This window comes from Hemibagrus wyckioides, linkage group LG03 (assembly GCF_019097595.1).
Source record: "Hemibagrus wyckioides isolate EC202008001 linkage group LG03, SWU_Hwy_1.0, whole genome shotgun sequence".
NCBI lineage: Eukaryota > Metazoa > Chordata > Actinopteri > Siluriformes > Bagridae > Hemibagrus > Hemibagrus wyckioides.
This window is the reverse complement of record NC_080712.1, coordinates 8480765-8508279: the sequence shown is the minus strand read 5'-3', so window position 1 is coordinate 8508279 and position 27515 is coordinate 8480765. Positions and strand designations below refer to the sequence as shown.

Below are 27515 nucleotides of genomic sequence, written 5' to 3'. Positions count from 1 at the left end.
CAATTATATACTTCCTATGCATGCCATGTGCACTTGCCTGCTGTTTACAAAGTTTTTTTCCTTTTGTTTGAAAGATTCTACCTTGCAGTGGATTTTCCTGTTGTGTAAGGGCCCAAGTAGAACTCATGAGGTTCATTGTAGTTTCTTAATGCACCACATGATCATGAAATCATAAACATGGAGATTGACAGTTAATCACTACCCATTACCCACACGTTTCTACCAAAATGCTGGGGGGAAATGGTAGTTCAATGATTAAGTTCAATGATTGAACTAATTCTCAGAAGGTTGTGAATTCAAATCCCAGGACCACCAAGCTGCCTCTGAACAAGGCCCTTAACCGTCAACTGCTCAATTTTATAAATGATAAAAAGTCACTCTGGATAAGGGCTTAAATGTAAATGGCTTGATCAAGTGGTTGTTTTGATGGTTGTTTTGGTTGTCTTGGTAAGTGGTTGTTTTGAAAGGTGGGAACTTCTGATTTAGTGGACATTGGTCTAAAATGACATTACAACTGATTGAATCAAATCCTCCGAGCAGAACAGTGAAGTGAGTTGCTCAATACTGGTTCCATGACAGTCCGTAAATTTGAATTCAGGGCCTTGAGGCGCTATAGGTTCAATACAACTGTCAGAGAAGCTTAATTACTGTAACACAGTGTCCTTTGCACTCTGACAGCATAAACAAACCCTTATTTTACTTGCTCAGGTATGATTACTCCTGAATATTAATGATACATCAGGATTAATTAATGTATTCTTAGATATCATGCCCAAACCTGCAAGTGAAACACTGCCTGTGCCATTGAAACAGAAGATGTCAAAAACAATCCATGAGGTGATGCATAAAAAGACAAGACATCCCTCCAGCGATGATTATGTAAGATTCTGTGACCAAGACTTGGCTGGTCTAGCATGCAATCACCTAATCTTCCTTCTGGAGTTTTACCACCATGCCAAATTTCAGGCCTAACATACACCTGATCCAGTTAATCAAGGCCATTAAGACTGTCAAAAGTGACAGAAGTTGAGATTGCAACTTAACTCTACAGGGTAGAACATCCCCAGAAGCAAGCAGGGTTGGACAAGTGGGAAGATGCGCCAAGAAATCCCACCCTGTTCCAGGCTGGAACTTCAGACATACTTAGCATCCATCCACAAAGAGCCCTTGTATCAAGCATCCAGGTAGGTGGCATTGTGCCGGAACACTGGCACCATGTGATGTCACTCAAACGGTGAGCAACTATACCCTTAAGGACCAAATCAGGAGGGGAAAAGGGTAACTGTCAGTTCCTCCAACCCTCGGGCGCAAGAAGAATCTGGCGTCTTGGGTCCCAGGCTTGTCACAAACCAGATGTGACTCTTTGATGTAAGCAGGCCTAGCTGCTGCATTTGATGTATGATACCCTTATATCCGTGTGATCCCTTTTTATCAGACCCCTGTCTCTCTCACAGGAGTCTCATCTCTGTCTGATATGCAACACCTACAAAAGTGGCAGATTAAAGACCAGGGCTGTACTTGTTGGGGATTATGACAATTTGGGAGGTCGGTCTCGAGTGTCGCTTGCTTTTTTTTTTGTAGATACAATGGGGCATATCCTTACAAGACCAAGAAAGGTTAATGTCAGGGATAGCCAGGATTTCTCAAGTCAGGATTGTAATAGTTGTTTCTGGCAAAGAAGCGGATGAAAACCATTGCATGAGTATCCACTGAACCAGGGTATCACAATGTCCCAGCTTCCACTGCACCTCTTTGGAATACCCAAGTCGCCAAGGCGGTATGGGCTTCATTTACGACCGAGAAAAGGATGACGGGTCACTCTGTCTTTTTTCAAAGATTTGCCTCTGCTCTGTGTACAATCTGATGGACACTGCTGTATTGTCTTTTTACAGACAAGAGCTGCATTCTAATGGAAGGCTTTGAATAAAAGTGAAACCAGATGGGGGGAATAGGAGTTAAAAGCAGATCAAGCAGGTCATGCACTTTCAAACTCAACCCATCACAGAGGCAGATGAGGTCATTCAATATACCACACAGGGTTTATGGTCCATGTCGTGGCTGTGCAATGGAGACATGCTGACAATTCTTATTTAACATGGATAACACCTACACGATGAGACATTTCTAAAATGGGGGGCATATCACTTCTTGTGTACAGAATTGGCCTTTTTGCCCCATAAGGGCGTTCACACCTCAAAATCCCAAGTCTCAAGTGAATCAGTGTAATCCCCTTCATGCACAGACAGGCATAATAAGCAAAAATGTAAACTCTGGATAAAGATGTGGTTGCAAAAAAAGGAAACCTCATCCCCAATTCTTCTCCACCATTTCCGCGCTTAGTGTTCTGGAGGTTTAAGGTCACTGACAAAGTACGATCATGCACTTTACCTGGGAACCTGCTTCCAAATAATGGTAATTTGTCAGCAATCCTATACTCAGCCAAATAGAGCTGAAGGATACAGATGTGGCAACTGTCTATGCTGGTATTCAGATGTGATACAGATGTGGCAACTGTCTATGCTGGCATGCTAACAGGAAGATTTGTGGTGGCTCAGTGGTTAAGGCTTTAGCATACACATCAAAATGTTATGAGTTAAAAACCCATAACTACCAAGCGGTTATTGTTTCAACCATCATCTGCTTGGTCCAGCTGAAAGTCTCTCTAAATTATAAAATAATAAAAATAAAAAAAGACAAATTTAGTAACCCTAAATTTTCAACTAGGGTGAGAGTTAGGTTAATGAGAATGTAAGCTAAAGGTGATGAATGTTACTATTATTTTCCAGTACACTGGTGTTCCTATCTGCCGGCAGAATGGAAATTGACTTCTTGGACATTTCTAATCAGTATAAACGAATTATTTTCTGGCCAGGAGTCTGATCTAAAATGAGTCAGGACACTGTTGGCTTTCAGTGTGAGATGTTTTTCCCTCAGTTGGATAACCTTATACAGAATTTTAGTGGTTGAATATAATGGCTTCAAATTTTAGATAATTAAGAACAAGCACTTGGGGCATCTCACAGAGCAGAAATGGGTTTATTTCCATTTGGTTTGACATTAGAAACATTTGTGTGGTGGGAAAAAAATAACCTAATTATAAAATTAATATTTTTTTTTCCTATAAATACATTGCCCATACTTTCCAAAACTTTCAAATGACTTCATATTACCCACCACTGTGGAGTGTGACATGACAAAGACATTCAGTTCTGAACATGGACACAACAAAACGGGCAGAAATTCCATTTTCTTTCCCCTCTGGGAAAAATTTGAATACGCATTGTACTGATCAGGCAGTGAGTTTGTAAAAGTTCCTCCAATATCTCAAAGAACAACAAAAAGAGCTAGCACTTTGAATATGACCTGTCTGGAGTCATAAATTAAACCAAACAATAATAACCTATTACTAGGGAAATCTCAAAGCTCCAAGGCCATTACAGCACCAGAAAGATATGTCTGTTATCTTCAAACCAGCTGTTTGAACAACCATTAAATCACTCCTTACCGTTTTATTTTTTTTCCAAAAACATCTGACAATCAAGATCAGAACAGGAAACATCAACACTACTGAATCCACTTCGCCTAATGGTTTTTGTTTTGCATTTTCAGAGCAGAGATGAGGACAGAATGAAACGATCGAGCCTGACACGAGAGGAGCAGAATAGAAGAAAACAGATCATACAAATAAATCTAAACGCTTCTCAGGGTGAACAAAGCTGCCATTATTACCCCGGCAAACGCAAGAACTTCTAAACATACATCATATCAGAAAAGATCACGCATGACGAGCTCTAGGTGGATTTTCTTTATAGTGAATTGCCTCAGCGTAAGCTTGTCCCGCTTCATTTCAAGACTCCCCGTAATCGCAGTCGAATAAAATTTACTGCTTTATTTAAATGCCTAAAGATATACAGGCTCTGATGGAAGACAGACACCAGAACCAAACCTGAATGTTTTTCATCTAAGATCCAAGGTATTAATCCATAAAGATGACGAAAAACAAATCCTAAGTTTAGCACTAGATAATATAAGCTTCTAAGAATTTCTTTATTTTCCTTCGGAAACGATCCCGGGGCAAATGTTTGATTGTAATTTAGGGCTGAAAGAGATCTGATTTAGAAAAGAGAGGAGGGTGGGTTAAAAAAAAAAAAAAGGATGCATTGCTGCTGGGTTTGGATATTACATCGCAGAGCAATATTCAAAAGAAAGGCGAGGCGAGTCAGGAAAGGGCAGGGAATGATCTCAATGCCTTTCACTTTCACGAGGGTCCCGACTGCATCTGGGAACCATCTGCTTCAAAATATGTGTGTGTTTGTGTAGATGTGCGGCAATGTCCAATAGAAAGTGCCAGAGCCGTGCTTCGACAGCTGTTGAACACTAGATTAAAAAGAGAGGGAAAAAAATCTGTCACATGGGTGAAGTGGTTTTTCACAGTAGGGCACACGTTAGCCATCACTCAAACGGAATAGGAGAACATTCACAATAATAAATCATTGCTTCAAGGACAAGGAGACAAGTGACAAGGAGACGAGGCAAGAAGAGACAAAGGGAAACTTCTTTTTCTCTTGACAATCACGACATCCTTTTTGGCTTGGGTGTCTTGGCAGGAATAAAATTAAAATATAAAAGACCAGTTATATCATCCCACTCAGTCAGTTTGCTTGGAATGGTTTATTAGAGACAATGTAGTAACAAAGACAATGCTGAAAAGGTATGAAAGGTTAAATAACAGATTAGAAATCTAATGACTGGTCCACATACATACTGGACTGACTAATGAAAAAAATAACCAAAAATAAATACAACTACGGCCAAAAAACAATAACAATCAGAAACATCTATAAAAACCACCAATCTTAGTCGATTAAAACAACCGTGTGCGAGAGAATATGCTATGGACAAGCTAAAAGACACAGACCCATCATGAAATAAATCAGTATCAGTAAAAGGTGTTTCAAATCACACAATCAACTTTAAAGACATTATTCCATAGCTTGACCCTCTTGACTGTCCATTTTAAGTTTGGACAACTTAAAAAATAAAAAAAAAAAGGGGAGATCTTTCCAATAACTTAATTTGATATCAATATAACAGAGATGGACGATATGGACAAAAGCTTGTGGACAGCCTCGGATATCACGTCCACGAACTGCTGGTGCAAAACACCAAAAATTGTAAACACTTCAGGAGTTTCAAAGTCGTCCCCTGATTGGTTGGATTCTACAAGATTTCCTGGAGATGTTTATGCCATTTTTTTTTTTTTTTTTTTTAAACGTTCCACTCGGAAACAAAGCTGCTGAGACGCTCTGCTTTCCTCATGGAAGAAGGAAGCTGTTTTTATGGGTGTGTCAATGAGCACTTCTGATGATCAGCTACACACTGGATTTTCCCGATTGTTCCGAGTGAAGTTCACTCTATAGATCATTAATTTGTTTGTCTTTCTTGAATGAAAGATCTACGGTTGCACACTGGACTGTTTTTGTAGGGACTTCACACGCACGCTTTTAACAATGGACATTGTCTCAAAGCAGCTTTACAGAATATAAGAAACACAGAACAAAAAGTTCAATATTTAATATTAGACTTATATTTACATTTATTTGTATTTATCTCTCGAGTGATCCTTCGCCAATAAAAGCTGCTGGAGTCCAGAACTTCTGCCGCCAGTCTAAAGGCTATGTGACACTAGTGGACATCTGACCATCACACCCATATGTGGTTCTTCCCACAAAGTTGAAAGCACACAAATGTATCCAGACTTCCTCACTGATGCTCTTGAATGAATTGAATGAGCTCACAGCAATGATCCAAAGTCTAGCGGAAATCCTTCGAGGAAGGAGTGGAGGTTAATGATAACAGCACTGCGATGTTTGAAAAGGACATATGGTTATGATGATGAGGTGTCCACAAACTTTTGTCTTATATAGTGCATATCACTAAAGAACATACAGTTTAGGCTGCAGATGACCAAACCACATCTGCACTGATGGAGTCATATGACATCGTAACATTGTTCAGGAAAGTGTTTTGACCCGCTCTGTTTAACGAGCTCAGATGAGGGATGCATCGTTACCGATACTGGTATCAGGTATCTGTCTCATGCTGTTCTCGTTTACTTGCGCCGTAAAACACTCATAATACCAAAACCCGATACTACGGTACGTAATCCTGGTGTGTGTCGTCACGCTAATGAACAGATGACAAGAAGTATTTCACGATTAATTACGGCAATCAAAGCGAAGCAGACTGTGAACTGAGAAAGAACTGTAAGCAGCTTACCTATTTAAATATAGTAAACAAATATTTAAAATATTTTGATTGATCTTGAACATTATTTTGAACACAGAGTGCCAGGATGGCTGACCTGATCGAGCAGAGCAGGGTCAGCAAGGGATTTTCGGGTGGGGGTGGGGTGTTTGGGGGAGGGCACATCATTTCTGTGAATACTGAGCAGTGCAACTCGAGTCTGCACTATGGAATCGATGCATCCCTACCTCAGATAAAATGTACTGTATTAAGGCAAGAATGGCTGATTAATCAAAGACACACCATATCATTGTTTAGGTTTTGATGATTACATCGTTCACAGGGGAAAAATCTGTGAGACGAACTTAAAAAGAAAACCGTTATCATGCTATTTGTAACAGTAATAGAGACATAATTGTGAGAATGAGGATGATTTTGTATCGTAACACTTCACAATTAATGATTAATGATCAAACCTTTAACTGTTAATTTCTCCCTTTGTGTAGACAAAGCTCTTCACCTGAAATCTTTTAAAATGCGACGAATTTCCTCGTGGAGTCAATAAGTTAGGCTTTTTTTTTTTTTTTTTTTAAAAAGAAAGAGACATAAAATCCATTGAAGAACAATTAAAAACAAAAAGAAAAAGAGAGAGAGACAGTAACTTAAAGAAACAGATGTGTGTGTTGTAAGCAACAAGATTTTCGATACAACACTTCTGTACGCAAAGCTGGACAGGTTCGAGTGGTCCCCGTGTTTGACCGTTGTTTTCTCCCTCCTTCGTGCATCACTTCCTTTATTTAGACTGTAACAGAACCACCGTCAGCCCTCACCTCTCCACCCAGCTGCTGACTTACGCCTTCTCCAGGGATTTATAGTACTCCTTGAGGACAGTCCAGGCTTTCGGGGCCATGAAGCCGTCCGGCGGGTTCTCGCCCTCTCGTGCCATCTTCCTCATGCGTGTGCCTGAGATGAAGTCGTAGTCCTGGTGACTGTGGGAAAGAAGGGGAGATTAGAGATGCAAAGGAGAAACAAAACAACGTGATAGTGAAGACTGATGACGACGACCAAGGCATCGATGCATTATTAATCAAATGAATAACCATCTCAGTCCCTGATTACTGAATCACGTAATCATTCTCAGTAATATTTTTACACTGAGGTTCCTACAGTCTTTACTACATTTATAAAGGAGTATAACATGACGGAGCATGCCGTAATAGGAAAACAATCAATGGAATGATGCTGCTCAACATGAAAGAGTTACTATCAACACCCCAAAACTCATTAGTTTCCTAAAACAGCATCATGTTACATTTCTTTTTACAAATAGTTCACATTTTTAAATACCATTTCATTCCATTTACAGTTACATCCTCACAGTCTCCATTATCATAGTATATTGACTTTTACACTGTATAACATTTCCAACATTAGTATGCGAGTAATAATCATTATAATTAGGGATGCACTAATCATCGACATCAGTGAGAATCTCATTTATACCACTAAGGAGTTAAGGGCTTTGCTCAAGGTCCCAGCAATGAGCAGACTGATAGTGCTGGGATTTGACATTCTGATCTGTAATCTAACGTCTCAACGACTTCCACAATTTTCCCATATTTATATTCAGCCTGTTGTTATTGGTGGAGACTCACTGCTAATACAGCACTCGCATCCACACAAGTACTCAAGCCTTCCAAGATTCTGTTGCAAAAATATGTGAAACACCACGTCACCGAGTCGCAGTTTGTGTCCTGTACAACATCTGTTCTGGGGCAAACGAACATGGCTTCATGGAATAAAACGTCCATGAAGATGACAACGCTGATCTGATCCTGATCCAGACTAGTATCAGAATCTCTATATACAAGGAACTTTATACCATTTATTACATTTAAAGAACTCAAAGACCCCCTGGAACCAAATCATTCCAGATTTAATGCTGGCTTTAAATAAATTAAAAGCAACAAAGAGTAGAGGGAGATCTCTAAACACTATTTAAATACACTTTCTCCGTTTAAACAAATGTTAGAAAGAAATAAACAGAGGTTCAGATATCTGGTAAATAACCCTAACCCAGTGTAAATAGAATCTCCTGTGGCATGTGCGCTGAACCGAAGTAGTGAACAAGATGCATGTGACAGATTAGAGATTCTTATATTTACAGAAAGATGTTAGGAACACAAATAGACTGTGCTCCTTCTGCACTGGAGTTACGTGGACCCCTCCCTCTCCGTAATCACATTTGTAAAATGTGGTTTGGTTTTCGCTGCGGCTCTGCTCGGATGTCGCCTGTCCACGCGTGTGAAGCCTTTCATATGGCTTCGTAGTCAGTAACTCTGAAAAATGTCAAACATTCGGAGCCACCAAGGAGAGGAAACAAAACAAAACACGGCACAAACCTGGGACTTGAACCAGTCTTATGTAAACAGTCAGAGATTTATTTTATTTGCTTTTTTACTGGTCCAAAACATCCAACACGGTCATCTATTTATTTCGTTCCATTCCATGTTTATGGAAGTTCACATTCACTCTTGCTGTGAAGGCATTATGGTTTGCCAAAGGGCTGACCTGCAGGCCACACTGGATATTTTTGTTCTTAATGAGGAAAGAGCTATGAGCTATCTGCTTCATTACCAGCCTAAAAGAGTCACTTTACCAGGAACCAAGCCATAACGAATAAAACGGGAAGAAATCAGCACAGGTAGTTTAGTGGAATCTGCAATGACGCTGCTGAAAACATTACTGCGAGTGTGAAAGACACTGATTTATGAACACAGGAGGGCTTTTTATGCTGTGCTTAACCCCAGGTTACTGTCTTCTAAACCCTGCTTGAAAGAAAATTTAACACATGTTATTTAGAAGCAGGGTTAGTACAGCTTTGTACCTGGGGTTATAAAACTCTGCGCAGGATTTACCCCGCATTATGGTGCCAAACGTGTACAGCGTGAAATGATGCTGTTAATGTTACAACACGTCATATGAAAACCAGGACTGATCAAGACTTAACAAAAGCGACTTGGTAGCTTCAGTCGGCAAAACACAAAACGTCACGGAAGTGGGTGTCGTAGAGCGGGGTAAATATGGGACACTGAAAAATTAGCGGATGTTAGACGAACAAAGTTTAAAAAAAGACCCAAAAAGATTAGAAAGCTGTGAAAGATAGCACCTGCTTGGTTGTGAAAGCATGAGACATTATTTAAAATGGTCACATGCTGCATTTATCCAGTCAGGTTTTGAAGGTGTTGAAACCATTGCAAAGAAGAAGGTTATAGATAGTCAGGATTAAGTGTTAACTCCAGGGAAAGTATCAGCAGTGTGAGACATCCAACAAGATACCCAGGATTCTGTTCACCTGGAGTTTACAGTCACACATGAGAGATAATTTAGGTGTAAAAAGCCCTAGATAAACAAGTTAAATAAAAAAACCGAATCGAACTTAGGGAGGTGGAGTAACTCGAACCCCGGTGAGAATGTTAACATACAGTAAAATGAAAAACAGCTTGGCCTGAACGAGTCTTTAAGGGAGATCGCAGGCAATTAAGCATAGCGTCCGCACCGGTCTCCGATTCGAGCCGGCCGAGTGTCGCCGTGCTTCAGGAACAGACAGAGCGCCATAAATTTGCAAAGGCGCCAAGTGAGGCCCTTTGATATTCAGATGCTGCTCTCGTGGCTCCCCCTCCCCAATCACTCGCTCACTCCAGGACGGAAGACAGAGCAGGAGAAGGGAGGATGGAGGGAGGGAGGGAGAAGGGAATGTCGAGCAGCGTCCAGTGTGTGATAGATCTGGTGTTGGTGTGAAGCGTGTGATCCGTCCCTCACAATCTGTGCACACTTTAGAAGATCGTGTTGCTTGAATACATTAAAGAGCTCACTTACTGTTTTAACACAGGTGTGCAAAACGCAGAAAAGAGGAAAATGTAGAGGAAAAAATAGTCAGGAGAATTAACAAAGAAAAACTTTGAGGTCTTTGCATTTTTTTTTCTTGTTCCTGAAGCTGCAGCAAAGCAAATATAACTTCTAACAGGAAAAAAGTGCGTCTTTTACATCCTGCCTTAAACTGGGCTTAATGATGCTCTTTTATTATTTTTGCTAATTTTATTCACATTTGGTCCGACCACTTTATATGAAAAAAAAGCAGAAAACCACAGTATTCGGGTGTCCCTAGTATCGCCATAGCAACAAGTCCAAGATCCTAAAATGTTAGTTTAAATTTGTATATATTCCTTTGTGAAATGTCTCATCTACATGCACCTCATAGACGCTATGAAATGGTTCTCCAGGGCTTTGTTTATTTTTTTTTGTTGCCAGTGAGTAAACATTTTCCACCCGAAAAGTTTTGGAGCATCCCCAAGAAATTTAGGTAACAGATGTGTCTTAAGTTACACCTTACACCATGTCAAACATACACTATATGGCCAAAAGTATAGAAAGACATTCTAGAAAATTCTGTGTTTGGCCTTTTGGCCTTATAGCGTACATCAGGAGGGTCTAATCATCTCCGCCAGGGGCCGATGAGAGTGCAGGTTTTCGTTCCAATCGAACACCTGTTTCCAGCTGTGTAATCAGCTGATCTTGGATGTGGCTCCTTTCCTTTGTTCTTGATTGGAATGAAAACCTGCACTCACACCAGCCCTTTCCGGATAAAACTGGAACCCCATGATGTGCATGTACATGGACAATGTAAATTTTATTTCCCCAGGATGGAAAGTGAGGCTGCCATGTCGGCACGTGTTTCAAGCAGGATCAGTCGAGTCAGCTCGGGGAGTTTTTCCTCATCACTGCCTCCTCGGTCTTGCTCATTTAAGATACATTTAAAATTTATGATTAATATCCGCAATATTTTTTTTTCTGTAAATCTGCTTGCAATTTCTGTAAATCTGCAGAGATGTGGTAGCTTAGATTGACTACTGATCAGAAGGTTGTGAGTTCGAATCCCAGGTCCACCAAGATGCCACTGCTGGGCCCCTGAGCTAGGCTCTTCACGCTCAGTTGTGTAAAAGGAGATAAAAGATGCAAGTCTTGTAAATGTAAATGCTTGCCCATTATCCATTCATAACAGCACTTTATTAATGTGAGGTAGAAGGAAGGGTGCAGGGCTTCCAGGGGATGAGTTACAATCAGAAAGTTCAGAACACTGGAGGTTAATGTTTGGAACTGCTTCACAGAATGTGTAAAGGTTGGCTGGTGAATAAATGCTGTGGCTAAACCGTAAATATCGGCACCTCTGTACTCTGCAACTCTGGTACAGAACAGAAAAATATTTCTTTTTTGTTTAATGCATTTGAAACACAGAGGAATATTTGAAATGTGTATTTACGCTAGCCCTGGATGGACATCGTCATATGAAGGCTTGTCAGAACGTGTAGATTTGAGCGAGGGTGATCGAACATTCCCAAGAAGGGCATGTCAAGCATCAAAGACGGAGCGCTTCGGCAGATTGAAACATGCGACTGTTGTGTTTCCAGAACGTTCATGCGATTAGAGCTGCGCCTAATTTCTTACAGTTGTGCCAATATGAATTCAAACTAATTATGGTCAGAAACATCTTTCGGGGCACTTTGAACGGTAAATAACGCACCGTCGTCATGCTCGTGCCGCCATTCTCACACATCCTCCATGATACGATTCGGTCAGCATGGTTTTCTGGCATGAAAAGGCGGTTCACTTAATAGCGAAGAACGCTATTAATTACACGGCACAATTTCTGTTAGTCATCGTCCGCAGTACCCGTCCAGAGCACCGTAATTAGTGGCAGCTCTGATTCTTACAGGACTTCAAAGTACCGGAGAAAAGTTTCCTGTTATTCTTGGCGCTACCATTGGCCGTAAATAAATGAAGAGGCCAAACGCACATGGAAGTTACGCCGAGATTTAAAAGCGAGATCCAGTTTCGAACACCAAAGGAAACCACACGGATCCCCTTCTTCGGTTGGTCGAAGATCAGAGTTTTACAAACCTCTTACGAGATCCCTGACTGAGTAAATGCATAAAGTGGACAATTACATCCATGTGCCGTGATGAAGACTTAAAGCAGCAGGTTGTCATATTAAAGCCTTCTTTTGTCTGCATTTGTAATGAAAACAACAACAACAAACCTTCCTCTCTCTCTCAACAAAATATAGATGCCTTACATGTTGAGCTCATATCCTGGCCAGAAATATGTAAAGGAAGCCTAAAACCCTGAATTTCTTTGTGTGACAAGATCATAAATCTAAGGATGAAATAAAATAACACACTGAAAAATTATAAACCACCAGATTTTTCCACCAGATTTTCTCTCAATTTTCCTATTCCCACCTGCTAGCTAGATTGCCTTTGTCAAAGGACACCCTATAACCAAGGACGGTGAATGCCAACACATGCATGTGTCCTCCAGGACATTAAAGCTAGCCACTGCAACTTTATAAACTGCTTCTCATGCTGAAGAGACTTAGAGGAAAGTGCTATCTGCCCTCTTCCACATACACAAGTTTACAAATGCTCAGGATTGGTTAGTCTCACTGTGACTGAGGGGACAAAGAATAGAAAGCTCTCTCTCTCTCTCTCTACTCAGAACTATGTCCAGTTATGGTCTCTTTGCTTCCTGAACAGATGGCTGTGGTGTCATCAGCATTCAGACAAAAATGTCATAGTGACAATTGTATAGGTTTGTGGATTATTACATGTCTGGCAGTATATTAGTATGCAAGATGCAATAATGACACATTTGAAGAAGAATTTTAGTCTTTTCCAGGTTTTTGACCGCTCACTGCTTTTTTGACCACTTTCTGAAAATTAAATAAATTAACAGGAAGAAAAAGACGCTGAGTGATCTTACTTTTTGGGGTCATAAAAGTCCATGGCCTTCTTGACTTTGTTGTAAGCTGCCACTCTGAAGGGCACAATTTCCAGAGAGATGAGCCCGGGTGCCATTGTAAGGACCTTGGCGCCGTGAGAAGGGTCGTACAAATCCTTGCCTGTGTCTGGGTGAGGCATGCCAGCTGGGTCTCGGCCTACTATATAGAAGTTGGCCCCGGCTACCATTCGAGCTCTGCAGTGCCACTGCACCTGAGGAGAGAAGGACCAGAGAAGTAATTACTAACCAGCGTACAATTTAAAAACAGTAGATGGATTACAGAGATGGTGAATATTAAAACAAGAACACAGACAAAAAAAATAATAATTTTACCGCAGTGGTTGATGGAAACCACTAATTTTCTTTAAGGTGTTTAAAAAGCACCAGTAAGGAAACAGCGAGAGATTATCCTCTACTTTCCTTTTTTTTAGCCCACCAGAAAGCCCACACTTCTAGCCACTTGGTTTGTGTTGGCTCTCGAGCCTGAGGTTTGTGAAGTGACAGAAAAATTTGCTGTGAAGCAAAAATAACCACTAATAGAAGGGAATTCGTGTGTTTCACATCACATGGACTTTTATGCTCAGTGAATTTGTGAAAAAGCATAAAAAATGTCATTTTCCGGTGTGGCTCAACTCACCAGTGAGAGTCAGAAATGCTACAGCTAAATTGCAAACTTTTGGCACTTGTCACTGATTAAAGGGAGCACGTAGCTTGGGGTGGGGTGGGGAGTGGGGGTGGTAGAAGGCAGAAGCAGACCACAAGTAGCTTTGAGAAAGACCAGTGGAGACAGGAAGGTCTGCCAAAAATATAAACTGGAATCTTGTGAGGCAGTATGTGCAGGTACCTGCCAGACCGAACACAGACAAATGATCAGCACTGCTGTGTATCAGACGAGATACGCCGTCTTGCGAGCTTGTGGATCCCTGTTGCGTGTGACTCCTAACTCATGCTGAGTGTTTCGGCTTCTTCCTGTGGGTTGTTTCTGGGCCCCAGATTCCTGTCTGCACTTAATAAAGCCTTAATGTCCCCAGCCGAATGATTAAAGGACAGCACACTTAAAAACAGATAGACTATGTTCCATCAGTGACAATCTGTGTAAGGGCGGAGATTCCTGCTCTCTCTCTCTCTGACTGAAGTGTGTGTGTTGGGGGTCACTGAGGAATCAGGTCTGGTTGTGTTTAGAAGTAGTGTAGAAAGGCCTACATTAAATGTCTCTGATCAAATGTGATGAGCCAGCGTCTGCTCAGAGGCTATGCTAATGATGATGATGAGGAGGAGGAGGATGATGATGATACGATAGAGTACATGGGAAAGAATGTGTTTTTTGCTCTTAAAGTAACAGTTCACCCATAATGTAATTCAGCGAAACAGCACTACTAGCCAGTAACGTTTACTCTGTGTTAATTTTCTGACCTCGGTGGGTCCGGCATACATCATGGGCGAGGGGAAGATGGCCACCACGGTGGAGGCGGGGTCAAGTAAACCCTCCTCGAGCACGGCGGCATGCTGCCTCATGCGCCACGGCAGGGGCACGTCGTCATCTTTGGTCCAGCCTCCCAGTGGGTGCAGCAGCAGCACGGGTCGGCGATACCCGCGGTCCATCAGGCGTCTGCGTGTGTCCTGCATCAGCAGGGCGTGACCGTTATGGACCGGGTTCCTCAGCTGGAACGCAAATACTGCATCTGGTGCGAAAGAGAGGAGGCGCAAAACACTGTTATGAACATGTGCTTCATATTTGAGATAAAAGGTGCACATTTATTATTTGAAGGGATGATAAAAGGGAGGAAATAATTGTCAACTTTCAGCTGGTCATAATGGTTTGGAAAATAATTGTTCTAGTGATCCACAACAGGCCACTCTTCTTCAAACTCTTCTATAGTTTACTTTAGGAAGCCAGGAGCTTTGCAACACTTGATTGCACTCTGTACGTTTTTCAAATTTGGAAATTACCAAAACAGATCTTGATAGCTAGCTAGCAAATGTTAGCGTACATATTTCCAGAACCTGTGTGTAAAATCTCAAGTAAATCTCGAACGCTTTACATAATAATTAAGCTATTTAAATTAACCAACATTACAGCAAATCTAAACAATACAAATCCTGAAAACAGCCAAAGCTAGATAATTCCACATTTTAACAAGGATTATTTTACACTTTCTCTAAATAATATTATTATTTAGATTTATTATTTATAATATAGCATAAGTCATGCCTTGCTGTTGTTACCTGCGTTCAGTTCTTTAAACTTCTGTTTGAGCTCATTGGGAGTGAGGCGGTAGGCATCCAGGCCGTCGTTCCAGTAGATTCGATCCAGAACCTGCAGATCTCCTCCCACTAGCCAGTCACCACTCTCCATCACCATCTGAACCAACACACACACACACACACACACACACACACTTTTCAAACAATCTGCACACCAACGCCCAGATATAATTGAAGAAGACTGCAGACTGAAGATGCAAAATGACATCACACATTTCCAAAACAACAGATCAAACTTGGAACAACACAGATTTTGCAATGTTTGGCTTGTAGAAGGCCATTGTAAAAACTTTTTAAAGTCGTAAGATTAATGTGGAGGACTAAGGGACATGATTCGCACTGGTGGCATATTTAATGACTCCTAAACTGCAAAACCACAGGCTTTAAATACTAAAACAATAAATAAAAAAAGCAAACCGGGTGCACGTGATTGAGTTGCATGAACACAAAAAGTTGCTTAATGCATCAGACATAATTTGATGATGCCCTGAACTGATGATCAAACATCATTGTTGCATGGCAACAGCCACATTAGCGCTGTGCTATTATACTACGTACATGTGAATACATTGTATTAATTAAATACTATAATTATAGTTCTCGTCAATAGCAGCTGTCCACGATGAGAATTTCTGTAATGTAATGCATTGTAATGTTTTATGAATCGATGATGTTCTTTCGAAGAAATTTCAATTCCATAATTACAAACTTACAACGTACGAACAATGAAATGAGATTAACAGAAAGGTTGCTTCCTGTTTTTAGATGAACATCATGTTCAGGGCAATGTGGTTTCCTTGTACAATGACACGGACAATGACATTCTAGATTTTTTTTATTGGGTCTTTATTTCAACATAAACCAGAGTAATAGTACAGAACAAAGAGAACCCAAACAAGCCAAGATCCACACCCGGGCCTATCCCATCCACAGTAGACTCCAAGGAGATGGACAAAATAACTAAATTCTAGAAGAAATACATATATTAAAAAACAGAAGTTTATAAAGATTGTGGTAATATCAAAAGCAGCATGTCAGATGTCCAAGGTCCAAGCCTTGTGTGTAGGAGAGTTTCATAGATTTCATGGATTGATAGATTTGTGTCCAGTGAAGACAAAACCCACATCTGCCTGTCCATCAGATGAAGAGGTTTCCAACAGTTGTTCCACCGCTGTGGGGACAGCCAACAATAAACTCCTTTATCGAGTGGATGCAGCAAGCTCTTAGAAAGCATTCAGGAAAAAAGAGGCGTGAAGTTCAAACTAAATCCGTGCCAAACAAGTTTGAGTGCTGATCTGTGCTCAAAGCCCCTTGACAATATGAATTACACTAAATAGAGGAAGACAAATTGTGTAAAATCATTTCAAAAGGATTTTTCACACTGTGTTCAACCCAGAGTTATTGCCATAATGCTGCTTTTCATGTTTCACGCTTGCAGTTTAGGGTCAGTACTGCTTTTTTTTTTACCTGGGGATAGGGAACCCTGCTCTGAATCAGAGTTAGCACCACTCTGGCAGTGTAATGTGGTGTTAGAATTACAGCTTAGATGATTAGCGACAGGCACCCAATCAGACAAACTGTCAGAAATATAAGATGATATAATATTTACTGACTGAAGGTTATGTACAGAGAGTTGAGCAGATGCAGGTGTAGTATTTAAGAGAGCAGACAGACAGAAAAATTCAGAACAGGAAACAGGAAGCGGTCAGATGATCAGCAAATGACGATGGCAGGGATGCTCTAAAACATTGAGAAGCGACACCAGAACAAGAGCAAAACCATGCTGCGAGCAAGGGCGCATGGCATGGCGAGAAATACACGATGCTGGAAACTTGTGGAAGTTGGATGTCTGTGAATGGCTGGTCAACTACATGACAAATTTAAAGACCTTAAAGAATAGAAAGCTCTATATAGACAACACCACTTGCTGCTGGTGAGATTATTAGGATTCCTGCTCTACAGCAGGAAAACCACAATGGCACTGAATACTGGGTGGTTTTCTAATTACGTTAGGTGAGGCAGGTAGGTAACTTCACCAGAATTTCAGAATAAAGTGGGTTGGGTTACTCTCGACTAAACAAACTCAATCTGCTTGATCTTGGCTTGTTTATCTTTAAAAAGTCGGCTCTATGGACGTGAAATTTAAAAACATTCATTAGTGGTTGCATAATTCAAGACCTCAAATAAATCTTGCAGTTTTCGGTGCTTCTGTTGCCTCTAATGTTAAGTGCCCCTGTTACGCTGGTGACCCGCTGAACTTTTGTGTCTTTGTGGGTTATAATGATGCTAGAGCTCCTGCGTGTCATTATATGTTTGTTTGCCTGGACTTCTCAGGCTCGGCTCGGCGGAACCTCTGGCAAGCTGCTGCTGCTGCTTTCCCTGTGAAGAAGTCAGTCACACAAACGATGGGAATAAACAGGAAAAGTGAATTTACCACATGCAATTGAACCCAGGTTATCCAGCCCGGGTCCTGTTGACAGACACGCTTCAGCCACGGGAATTCAACCCGTACACACACACACACAAACGGTCCAATAACCATCGCTAGTCATGCAGCATGTCAAACAGATCTACGGCATGTCTAACGCTAAGGCGTGTACGCATTCCTCTGCCAAACCACAGAACCGTGATACAGTTCAACCGCAGATCATTAAACCCCCGGCCAAACTTTAGAACTACAATCTGCACTAATTTAATTGCGAGATATTAACAAACGATCACTTTCATTTAAACAGGAGGAAAGTGAGGCGGTGCCAGAGCTGCCCTTTCAGTGCCAGGGAAATTCAGCAAAGCCAACCCCCTCTCTGCTCTGGCATCTAAATCACCTCCATGCACACTCCAGGCAAGTCACATGGTCTTAAAGCAAAGCTCTGGGGCTGTGAAATTGTTATAATTTTGCTAGTTTAACAGATACTGCCAATTATCCAACAACTCACTGATCATGTGAACACTGCTTCTCGAGCAAAAAAAACGGGGAATCGGCAGAGAAGAGAAGCGCAGGGGCAGTACCACAACATTCTGATCTACCTGAGCCGCTTGTCCTCGCTCCCAGATGGAAGTAATTGTTGGGTATTTACCCAGATATATTTAGAGGAGGAAGGTGAGAAGGGTGAAAAAGGAGGAGTGAGGAGTGGATCTGGCTTAGTGCTGTGTAAACAGAATGCTGAGTGAGATTTCCGAGCAAAACAGATGTGTGAAATGGAGGAAGGTAGAGGATAAGAGGATTACGAGTGAAAACGATCTTTACGGAAACGTGTCATTATGGGCTAGGGGAAATCTTTACTGTAAACATGACGATGACACGTTGAGAGACGAGACGGCGAGAGACTCTCACAGTGGCCGTGGAACAGGGTCGTGTCCCTGTACATCACTTCTGGACCAATGAGCCTTTCTATTACAGCTACTAAAATAATATCTAAAGAATAAAACACTTAATGTGCTGCTTATAGAGACTTTTCACACTTTTTGGGTCCTTCTTGGGTAGAGGAACATTTCACAATAGAAGCAGGAATAGCACAACGTTTTATTCAGGGTTGTGAAACACGGGGTTAAAAAGCATTGCGGTGTCAAATGTGTGAAGCGTGAAACAATGCAGTGTTAGATTGTTAGATGCTTAGAAACAGAAAAACAGCACAGGCCTCATGCACACTCACGAAAACCCTGCATGTTGCATGAACACTAGTCACCAGTGTGACATTATTTTCTATTTTTCTAGGGAAAACTCATATGAGGAAAAGAGAAGAATTATTTTTTACAGTTCTGGTCAGAAAAGTCTGTTCAGGACAAACCAGATTTTGGTTTTTAATGAACCAAAGTTGGAACATCTGGTCAACAATATAACCAAGTCAAAAAGGCCAAAAAAAATTACAAAGCTGTGAAGATAATAATGCCTGATTAAATACAGAGTTTTTAGAATTTTTTTTTTCTGAATTTTAGACCCAATTTATAAAGATTGGTCAAGTATCAAGCTTGTATTTCTCACTGATGTGAAGGCGTGAGACAAGACATTATTTAAACCAGTCACACACTGAATTTTGTGTATTGTTGACGACGCAAATATATTATATATATATATATATATATATATAATATATGCAAATAAGAGCGTGAATCCAGGGTTTAGGAATGTACGGTGCAAAATGTCAGATTATGAATCCCCAGGGTTCATTGGTAAACCTGTGTAAAGTATGTACAGTGCGAACTGTGAAATAACATAACCCAAAATTCGGTTCTCCCAGAGTTTACCATCACTCAGAAAGAAGTATGAAAATCCCTAATGATTGAGTTTTAGAAGCTTAAAACGTCCTGAAATGTTTTATTCCATCCAGCTGTCCAGTTTAGGTGCTCACAGTAGCCTCAGGGTCTTGGCTGACAGGAGATGTGCTCTTGTAGCTCATCTGCCTCGAGGTTTCAGTGCATTCCCAAATACTTTTCTGCTCAGCATGGTTGTAAAGAGTAGTTATCTGGCCATTATGTTTATTATTAGTTTTTTAATTCTCGCTATTCTTCTCAGAACTCTCTAATCGTGAAAGCATTTTCACCTGAAGAAACTGCTCCCATTTTCTGTCAACTCCGGAGACTTTTGTGGGTGAAAATCCCAGAAACTCCCCAGGAAATGCTCAAACCAGCCCATCTGGCACCGACAGTCACGCCACCGTAAAAGTCACAGAGATCACATTTCTTCCCTGTTCTGAGGTTTTTCAAGTGAACATTAAAAACCCAACTGAAGCTCATGAGTAATTTCACGCATTGCACTGCTGCCACATGATTGACTGATTGCGTAATTGCATGAATGAGCAGGGGTGCAGGCATCACTATTACAGAGACCCGTGAGGCAAAATGTATATTTACAAACACTACAGTGTACTGTACCATCTACAACAAGTGACCAGTGTATCTGTGTATAGGTTTACTCCTTCATCCATGTCTTGCAGACTGGTGCTGTAATTTTCATTTTACCTGATCGGCCCCGATTACTCTACACATCCCTTTGAGTTTATGTCTGATTGTTATTATCTATGGAGATCTGTAGTGCTGCACTTGGTACCTTGATATAGGGGTGGTCCTTGCAGGTGGTGCCCCACTGGCGGGCACAGCGCTCCTCGTTGCGGTGCTCATAAAACTCAGGGTTGCGCAGGATGGCCACGCGCCGCCCGCTGTAGACCAGCGCCACTGCCGTGCAGCTGTCTAGACGCTCCTTGTCTGCGCCCGAGACGGGCAGGACCACCGGGACGGACAAGTTAATAACTCCTCCTGTGGAAACAGGGTAAAGGTCAAGCGCTCGCCTCATACATCAGCAGCAGCACACGGAAAGCTCCAGTGCTGTGGGGAAAAAAGCCCCAAGAGTCAAAAGCAGGTATGGTTACCGATATACAAGGAGGCAACGAGGAGGAGAAGGAGGGTGGTGGTGGGGATTATATCTTTATTTGAGGAATGAATGTGAAGGCTACGTCAGCTTATGTGAAGAGCCACTATGTTAATATTCTGGCTGATTCACCAGCTTCTACACCTTGAATAAATCAGCATGAGCTGGGGACTTTTAAAAATGGCCCTCAGGATCGTCAGCTGAGCTGCCCTCTGGCTTACTGCATCACTAAGTAGCTAAAGCAGCTGGTTCCTATAAGACAAAAAAAAGCTTCTGAGCATCCCGGCACCGGCCAGGCACCACACACACACAAAATATATCTCCACTCATCCTGGCGATTCCAAAAGCTCAGTCAGAAAGCAGGCTGAAGTCATAAATGTCAAGAAATGAACACTCAAACATATGAAGCTGGAGGCTTTCTAAAGCAGGAAGTGTAATCAATAAATACATGGTAAAAAGTAAAGATGTCGATGGTGCTATTGATGCTAATAGAGGGATGGAAAAGTAGAAACAGTCCAAGTTTGTGAGATTTTGTGCAACAGTGATAAGAAATTACAGTTCCTGAGTTCATACAGAAGTCATCAGAATAATATGCAGGGATGGGCAATACCAAATTTCCCCATTGGGATTAAAAAGCACTCAGCTCTAATCTACTCAATACAGGAATACAATAATATCACAACATAAATGATTACAAAACACTGTCTGTCCTGAGTATCATGAAATGTATTAGCTTTTTTACATAAATCAAAGTAAGAATCACTTAATAGGAACGTTTAGTGCGTGGGTGTATAGTTTCATACAGAGGCCCTGTAGGTGGTACGTATGCATGTGTCTAGATTTAACATCAGCAAAACTAAACATCATAATATACAACGTGTGTGTGGTCAAAACATCAGTATCTTGTGTGATATGATAGCTTTGCCATACTGCCCACTCATAAATATAAGAATAAAGATATTACGATCTTAAAAGATATTTATATCCCAAGGTAAGTATGTGTCTGTATTAGTGGCACATGCTGGAACAATTGGCAACCTGATGCACAGCAAAAGGGTCAACGTTCTCGAGGCAATAAAATTAAATTGACTCTTTTTTGGAAACTCAAACTCAACGTGGGAAATTGTTGTAATTACACAGCTTTATAAACCAAAGAAGCAGATTACAGCTAAAAGCCCCTCAGCATATCTGCTGTTCCCATAATGGGGGGAAAAAAACAAAAAGCACACAATGTTCCTTTTTGTTTCGGCTTGAAATAAGTTTCGAGAACGTTCACAGAGCTCCGGATGCAACAGATCGATGTGACGCAGGCCTGAAGGGGAAAGAATGCGAGACCTGAGTTTCCAGTCCTAATTCACTTTTATACCACGTTTAATGCAATTTGCTTCGTGTTGCTCACTTCCTCAGCTCTGACCACTCCACATAACCAGAGTGAAGAGTCGACGACTGAGTGCATACTGCTTATCAACAGCGCCCTCTAGTGCTGTGCTTCAGTCTTGCACACTGCACTTAAACGTTTTATCAGGGTGTTCCTGGTCTGAAATTGCAACAGAATGTTCCAAGTTCAGGTTTGCTGGAGAGTAAAATTTGCTATTATAGATATGCATGCAAAAACATATCGCACTAACTAACTCAACTTGCAACAGTGGTTGTTATTTAAGCAAAAGAGTGCAGTTATACTGAATATAGTCATGGCTGTGATTTGGCCTTGAGAGCTGTAGATTAATCAAAGCTGTGCCGATATTCAGTATAACTGAAGAGCATGTCTTTATGGGCCTTGCTTTGTGCACTGGTGTGCAGTCCTGTTGGAACAGGAAGGGGACATCCCCAAGCATGAAAGTTTGGGAGTTGGGAGCATGAAATTGTCCAAAATGTCTTGGTATGCTGAAGCATTAAGAGCTCCTTTCACTGGAACTAAGGGGCCAAGTCCAACCCCTGAATTCAGTAATTTGTTGTGTTGTCCCAAAACTTTTGGCAATGTAGTGTATCATACATTGATTAAATCTCTTACACTGCTGCTATACTAACTATTTCTAACTAGGAAGTGGTATTCTATGGGAATACATACAAGCGGAGTCATACACAGAGTGAAACGTCCCAGTGTGCTAATGGGAAATATCGGAACTCTTGGAACGCCGCTCGACCAATCAAATTAGTGGACCGGAACTAATTCTTGTATAAACAGAATTATACAATATTGAATTCTCATATCTGATTGCTGTAGAGGATTGTGCATTTTGGGATTTCTCGACTGTTGCATTTTTTTTCTTGCTAGCTTTAAGAAAGAGTAAAAGATGAGGGGATTATACCTGCTATAAAGTAATATGATAAGAAGGACATAAAGGACATTCTGTATATTGTGTTGTATAATAAAACATACAGATTGTATTCTGGTCGGCACCATCTCGTGTGTCCTGTACTCTTTTGTGTTGTATTATATATCTTTTTGTCTTGTTCTGTTTGCACTAGGTTGCACACGATGCACTTTATGTGGCTAAGACAACTTACATTCAGTCCATAGCTCTGTGCTGTTTTGTAGCTCTATGTTGTTTTATGTAGCAACCTGGAGAAACGTTTCATTTTACTGTGTACTGCGTCAGCTATATATGGTTGAAATGACAATAAAAGCTTCCTGACTTGTTTTGACTCAAGGATGTCTTTCTCGTGGACACTTCACAACATTAAATATAACTATGCACTCTTTTTTTCCCCAAAAAAGCAAGGCATTTATTAATAATTGCAAAATGGCGAATGGCATATTGCTGTGGTACAAAGTCAGCTTTGACCTGCACAACCTCATTATTTTCCATGCCCAGCATGCCCACTCATTATGCTGTACTCCTTACTAAATGCAGATGCTCACAGCTGCCATTACAGCCTGAACCACAATCAGATGACGGTCAACAGAAGTTATATTCAAATGAAAGGCTTACCGTCCAGCAGGCAGTCAAAATGCAGGCACTGGAGGTACTCCCTCTCTCTCATGAAGCCGTTGAGTGGAGTGGCCCAGCCCTCAGCCAGCACCTGGACCCACTGCATATCCACCTAAAAGCCGATGAATGTCAACTCTACAGCTCAAACATCACATTCAAACCATCTCTCAAAAAATGTAAACAGATCTAAATCCCCCCTATTCTGATATAACCTCAAACTTCAGACGTTTCATGCCGGATGTTTGCTTCTCTCGCTGGAAATGAGCTTTCCTGTAGCTATGAGTTAAATGTACAGTAGCTAGAAAGAAAACTTTTTCGTTATAAACATTTGCCCCTTTCCCACCCAAAAAAAAAATCAAAAAGTAATAGTTTAACAAATAAAAAATTCATCTATAAACATGAACAAATCTTTACTGTGTATATGAATGATCTAACATTACTTGAAGAGCTAACTCAGCCATTTTGTTTTAATTCCTCCCTCTAAATGTCTGAAAAAGAACTATAACTGGAAGTTAAGCACATGAGGTATGGTAATTACATGTATGGTAATTAAAATTTTGTTCGAAGTTTTAATGTGTCAATTTGTTGACATAACATAATGGAAGCAAGGATATGAAGTGTGATACTTTTTATATTCAAGTCTGATAGACTTCCATTAACTCTTTGTTCCCTGTTTGTTTATTGGCTAAGGATCCTGTATTTTCACTGCCATTGCCATCACTTTCGGTTTTTTGGTGTTTTTTTTTTTTACACACTGACCGCAGCATCTTCTGTTGCATATCCTCTGCTGTGGCTTATCCAATCGCAATCAGAAACCAACAACGCCGACCAAAGGTTTAAAGACAATTGGGTCAAAACGGACGCCCTGTTTGATCAAAGTCGAATGTCATAACATCAGGCGCCAGTTTTAAACAAAACATAACCACTTCAAATTGATGGGTCTTATTCGTAGCCAGTTTAGCATAAAAAGAGAACTGTGGTCACTGTTCAGTCATTTTCTTTGTTTATCCAGTTCTTTGCAAGCAGAAAACCAGACCCTCACAATTGTTAGCTGAATATCCGTGATGCAGATCAGACCCAAAGTAAAGAAAACACCGAACCTGAACACGTAACCTCTAACAAATGGATAAGTAGCGCAAATGTGAAGGCATCTAATCTACGACCCCATTAAAGGAACACGTTAAGCAGAACTAGTAAAGAAACAACGTGTGTGTGTGTGTGTGTGTGTGAGACCTTTCCAATCTCTAAGGCAGGCAGAGTCTCTGCATCAGCCTTAGCCAAGTCCAGCTTGTTCTCAGGCACGTACAGCTCCTTTACCTCGTAGGAAGCATCTACAGGTACGATGTCCTTAAAGAAGATAATCAGTTACTGGAAAAGTTCAGTATGTTTTTGTCATTTCATAGAGAAATGCTTATGCATTTACCCCTAGGCAAACATATATACACATCAGAACCTGCACTTCAGGACTTCTAAATAGGTGCAATTACAGCATTACATAAATGAATAGATAAAAAACTCAGCATTTAACACTCAACCATATTTGACAGACCTGTACTACATTAGCAATGAACTTGTGCACATAATGTTTTATCTGGATGAAGACTCAAAGTTTTGGTGGTACATTATTATTAAAATGTTGTAATATTATAAATGTAGTATATAATAAAATGTAGCATTATAGCATTATATATACCCTCTCCTGCAGAAGATCAAGTAGCTGCTGGATACACTCATTCACACTGCAGGAGTCAGTCTTCAGCACCAGCTCAGGAGCCTCAGGCTTCTCATACTCAGAGTCAATTCCTGTGAAGCCTACAAAGGAAACAAACACATTAACTAATCAGTGATTGGTGACGGCTCTAAATCAGTCGATAACAAAAGACTTGATTAGTGACAGCTATGAATCAGTGTCAGATAAGATTTGATCAGCCTGAATAAGCTTTTGATCAGTCGATGACATTTATGACCATATAAATGACTGCTATGGATCAATCAAAGACTAAGAAAAATCATCTGGTGATGGCTACGAATCATTCGACAACTGAGAAGAATCAATTGGTTACAGCCGTTATCAGTTTTACATTTACATTTCTGGCATATGGCTCTTATCCGGAGCGACGTACATCAACACTGGTTCAATAGATCACAGAGTAGATACCATCAACCTTAAAACTATATTGCGAGTCGAAACCAGTTGATTCTTTTCAGTCGTCGACTGATTCATATCTATGAATCAGTTAGTGCCAGATAACCAGATGTTGACAGCTATTGATCAGTCAATTACAGATAAGACTCAATTACAGATGGTGACTGCTTTGAATCAGTCGATGACTGATAGAACTCAACTGGAAAAGGCTTTGAATCAGTCGATGATGGATAGGACTCAATTTGTGACTGCTTTGAATCAGTCGATGACCGATAAGACTCAACTGGCGAGTGCTTTGAATCATATGATGACCGATAAGACTCAACTGGCGAGTGCTTTGAATCATATGATGACCGATAAGACTCAATTGGTGACTGCTTTGAATCAGACGATGACCGATAGGGCTCAACTGCTGACTGCTTTGAATCAGACGATGACCGATAGGGCTCAACTGCTGACTGCTTTGAATCAGACGATGATAGATAGGGCTCAATTGGCGACAGCTTTGAATCAGACGATGATAGATAGGACTCAATTAGTGACCACTTTGAATCAGTCGACAATGGAGAAGGATTAACTGAAGAATTTGCTTTGAAGATCAATTGAATCTGCTATGAATCAGTTGCTGATGACTTATGACTTAATTAGTGACAGCATTGAATCACACCCACCCAGCATGAGCACATTTATGAGCTTGCACTTCAGGCTTTCTACATAGGTGTAATTACAGCATTGAATATATGAATAGATGGGAAAAAGGTTAATATGTGTACGGATCGGAAGGTTGTGACTTAAAGCTGGATCAACAAGTTGCCACTGCTGGACCCTTGAGCAAGGTCCTTAAACCTCAACGTCTCGTCGGCTTTGCCAAAATGCTTTAAACGTAATCAGTCAATGATGGCTATGAATCAATTGGTGAAAAGACTGAAGGATGACCGATAAGAATGTGATTGCTATGAATCAGTCGATAACTATCAAACAATTAAAGACAGGTAAGAATCAAGTGATGTTGGTGATGCAAATGAATCGATCAGTAACAGCTATGAATTAATCAGTGATGGGTACAAATAAATGTGTGATGGCCCTAGATCAGTACTGTTGGTCTCTTTAGCACTAGCTCAGGAGCTGTGAACCCTACAATGACTATATAAAAGCATATTTTCTCTGTCATATTTTCATGGTTAGTGATGACTATGAATCAATAGCAGCTTCAATAACCAGTACTGAATTGAATACAAAATATTAAGTATCAAATACGAACAAGCTACGAATCAGTTGGTGATGGGGGATTCATAGCGGTCACTAATTTATTTCTCATCCATCATCGATTGGTTTTCAGTGTTCACTGACTGATTCGTAACTATTAGTGATGGCTATGAACTGATTGCTGATGGGTGAAGACTAGGAATCAAACAGCAATGGATGAAATAATCGCTAATGCCTACGAATCAATCGGTGATGGCTATGAATCAGTGACAGATATCAATTAGCGATGGTTCAATCACGGATGAAGTGCTTATCAATTGCTATAGCCCAAAGCACATCTTTGGAAAATGAAGACATTACCGAATAAGTGCAAAAACACAAACATTTCCTGTGACCCAAGACACAGCAGAACAAGTTCAGGTCTCATTAAAAAGAATCAAAAGGACATACTGGCAAAAACACCTTTCAGTTAAAAACACATGTTAGGAATGGCAACGAATCAAACCCCTACAAATGA

The 27515-nt window shown here is 40.8% G+C and overlaps 1 protein-coding gene across 1 annotated transcript in view; it reads right to left on the bottom strand.

Annotated features, from left to right (window-relative positions):
- Positions 1 to 4652: 4652 nt before the first annotated feature.
- Positions 4653 to 27515, bottom strand: part of papss1 (3'-phosphoadenosine 5'-phosphosulfate synthase 1) — a 30318-nt gene continuing 7455 nt past the window's right edge. The window contains exons 5-12 of the mRNA XM_058385776.1: positions 25340 to 25458; positions 24880 to 24993; positions 23647 to 23758; positions 20396 to 20601; positions 15310 to 15445; positions 14497 to 14765; positions 13066 to 13295; positions 4653 to 7235 (exon numbers count right to left, since the gene is read on the bottom strand). Coding sequence (XP_058241759.1) covers positions 7097 to 7235; positions 13066 to 13295; positions 14497 to 14765; positions 15310 to 15445; positions 20396 to 20601; positions 23647 to 23758; positions 24880 to 24993; positions 25340 to 25458 — 1325 coding nt within the window. The 3' untranslated portion in view covers positions 4653 to 7096. The remainder of the gene's footprint in view (positions 7236 to 13065; positions 13296 to 14496; positions 14766 to 15309; positions 15446 to 20395; positions 20602 to 23646; positions 23759 to 24879; positions 24994 to 25339; positions 25459 to 27515) is intronic.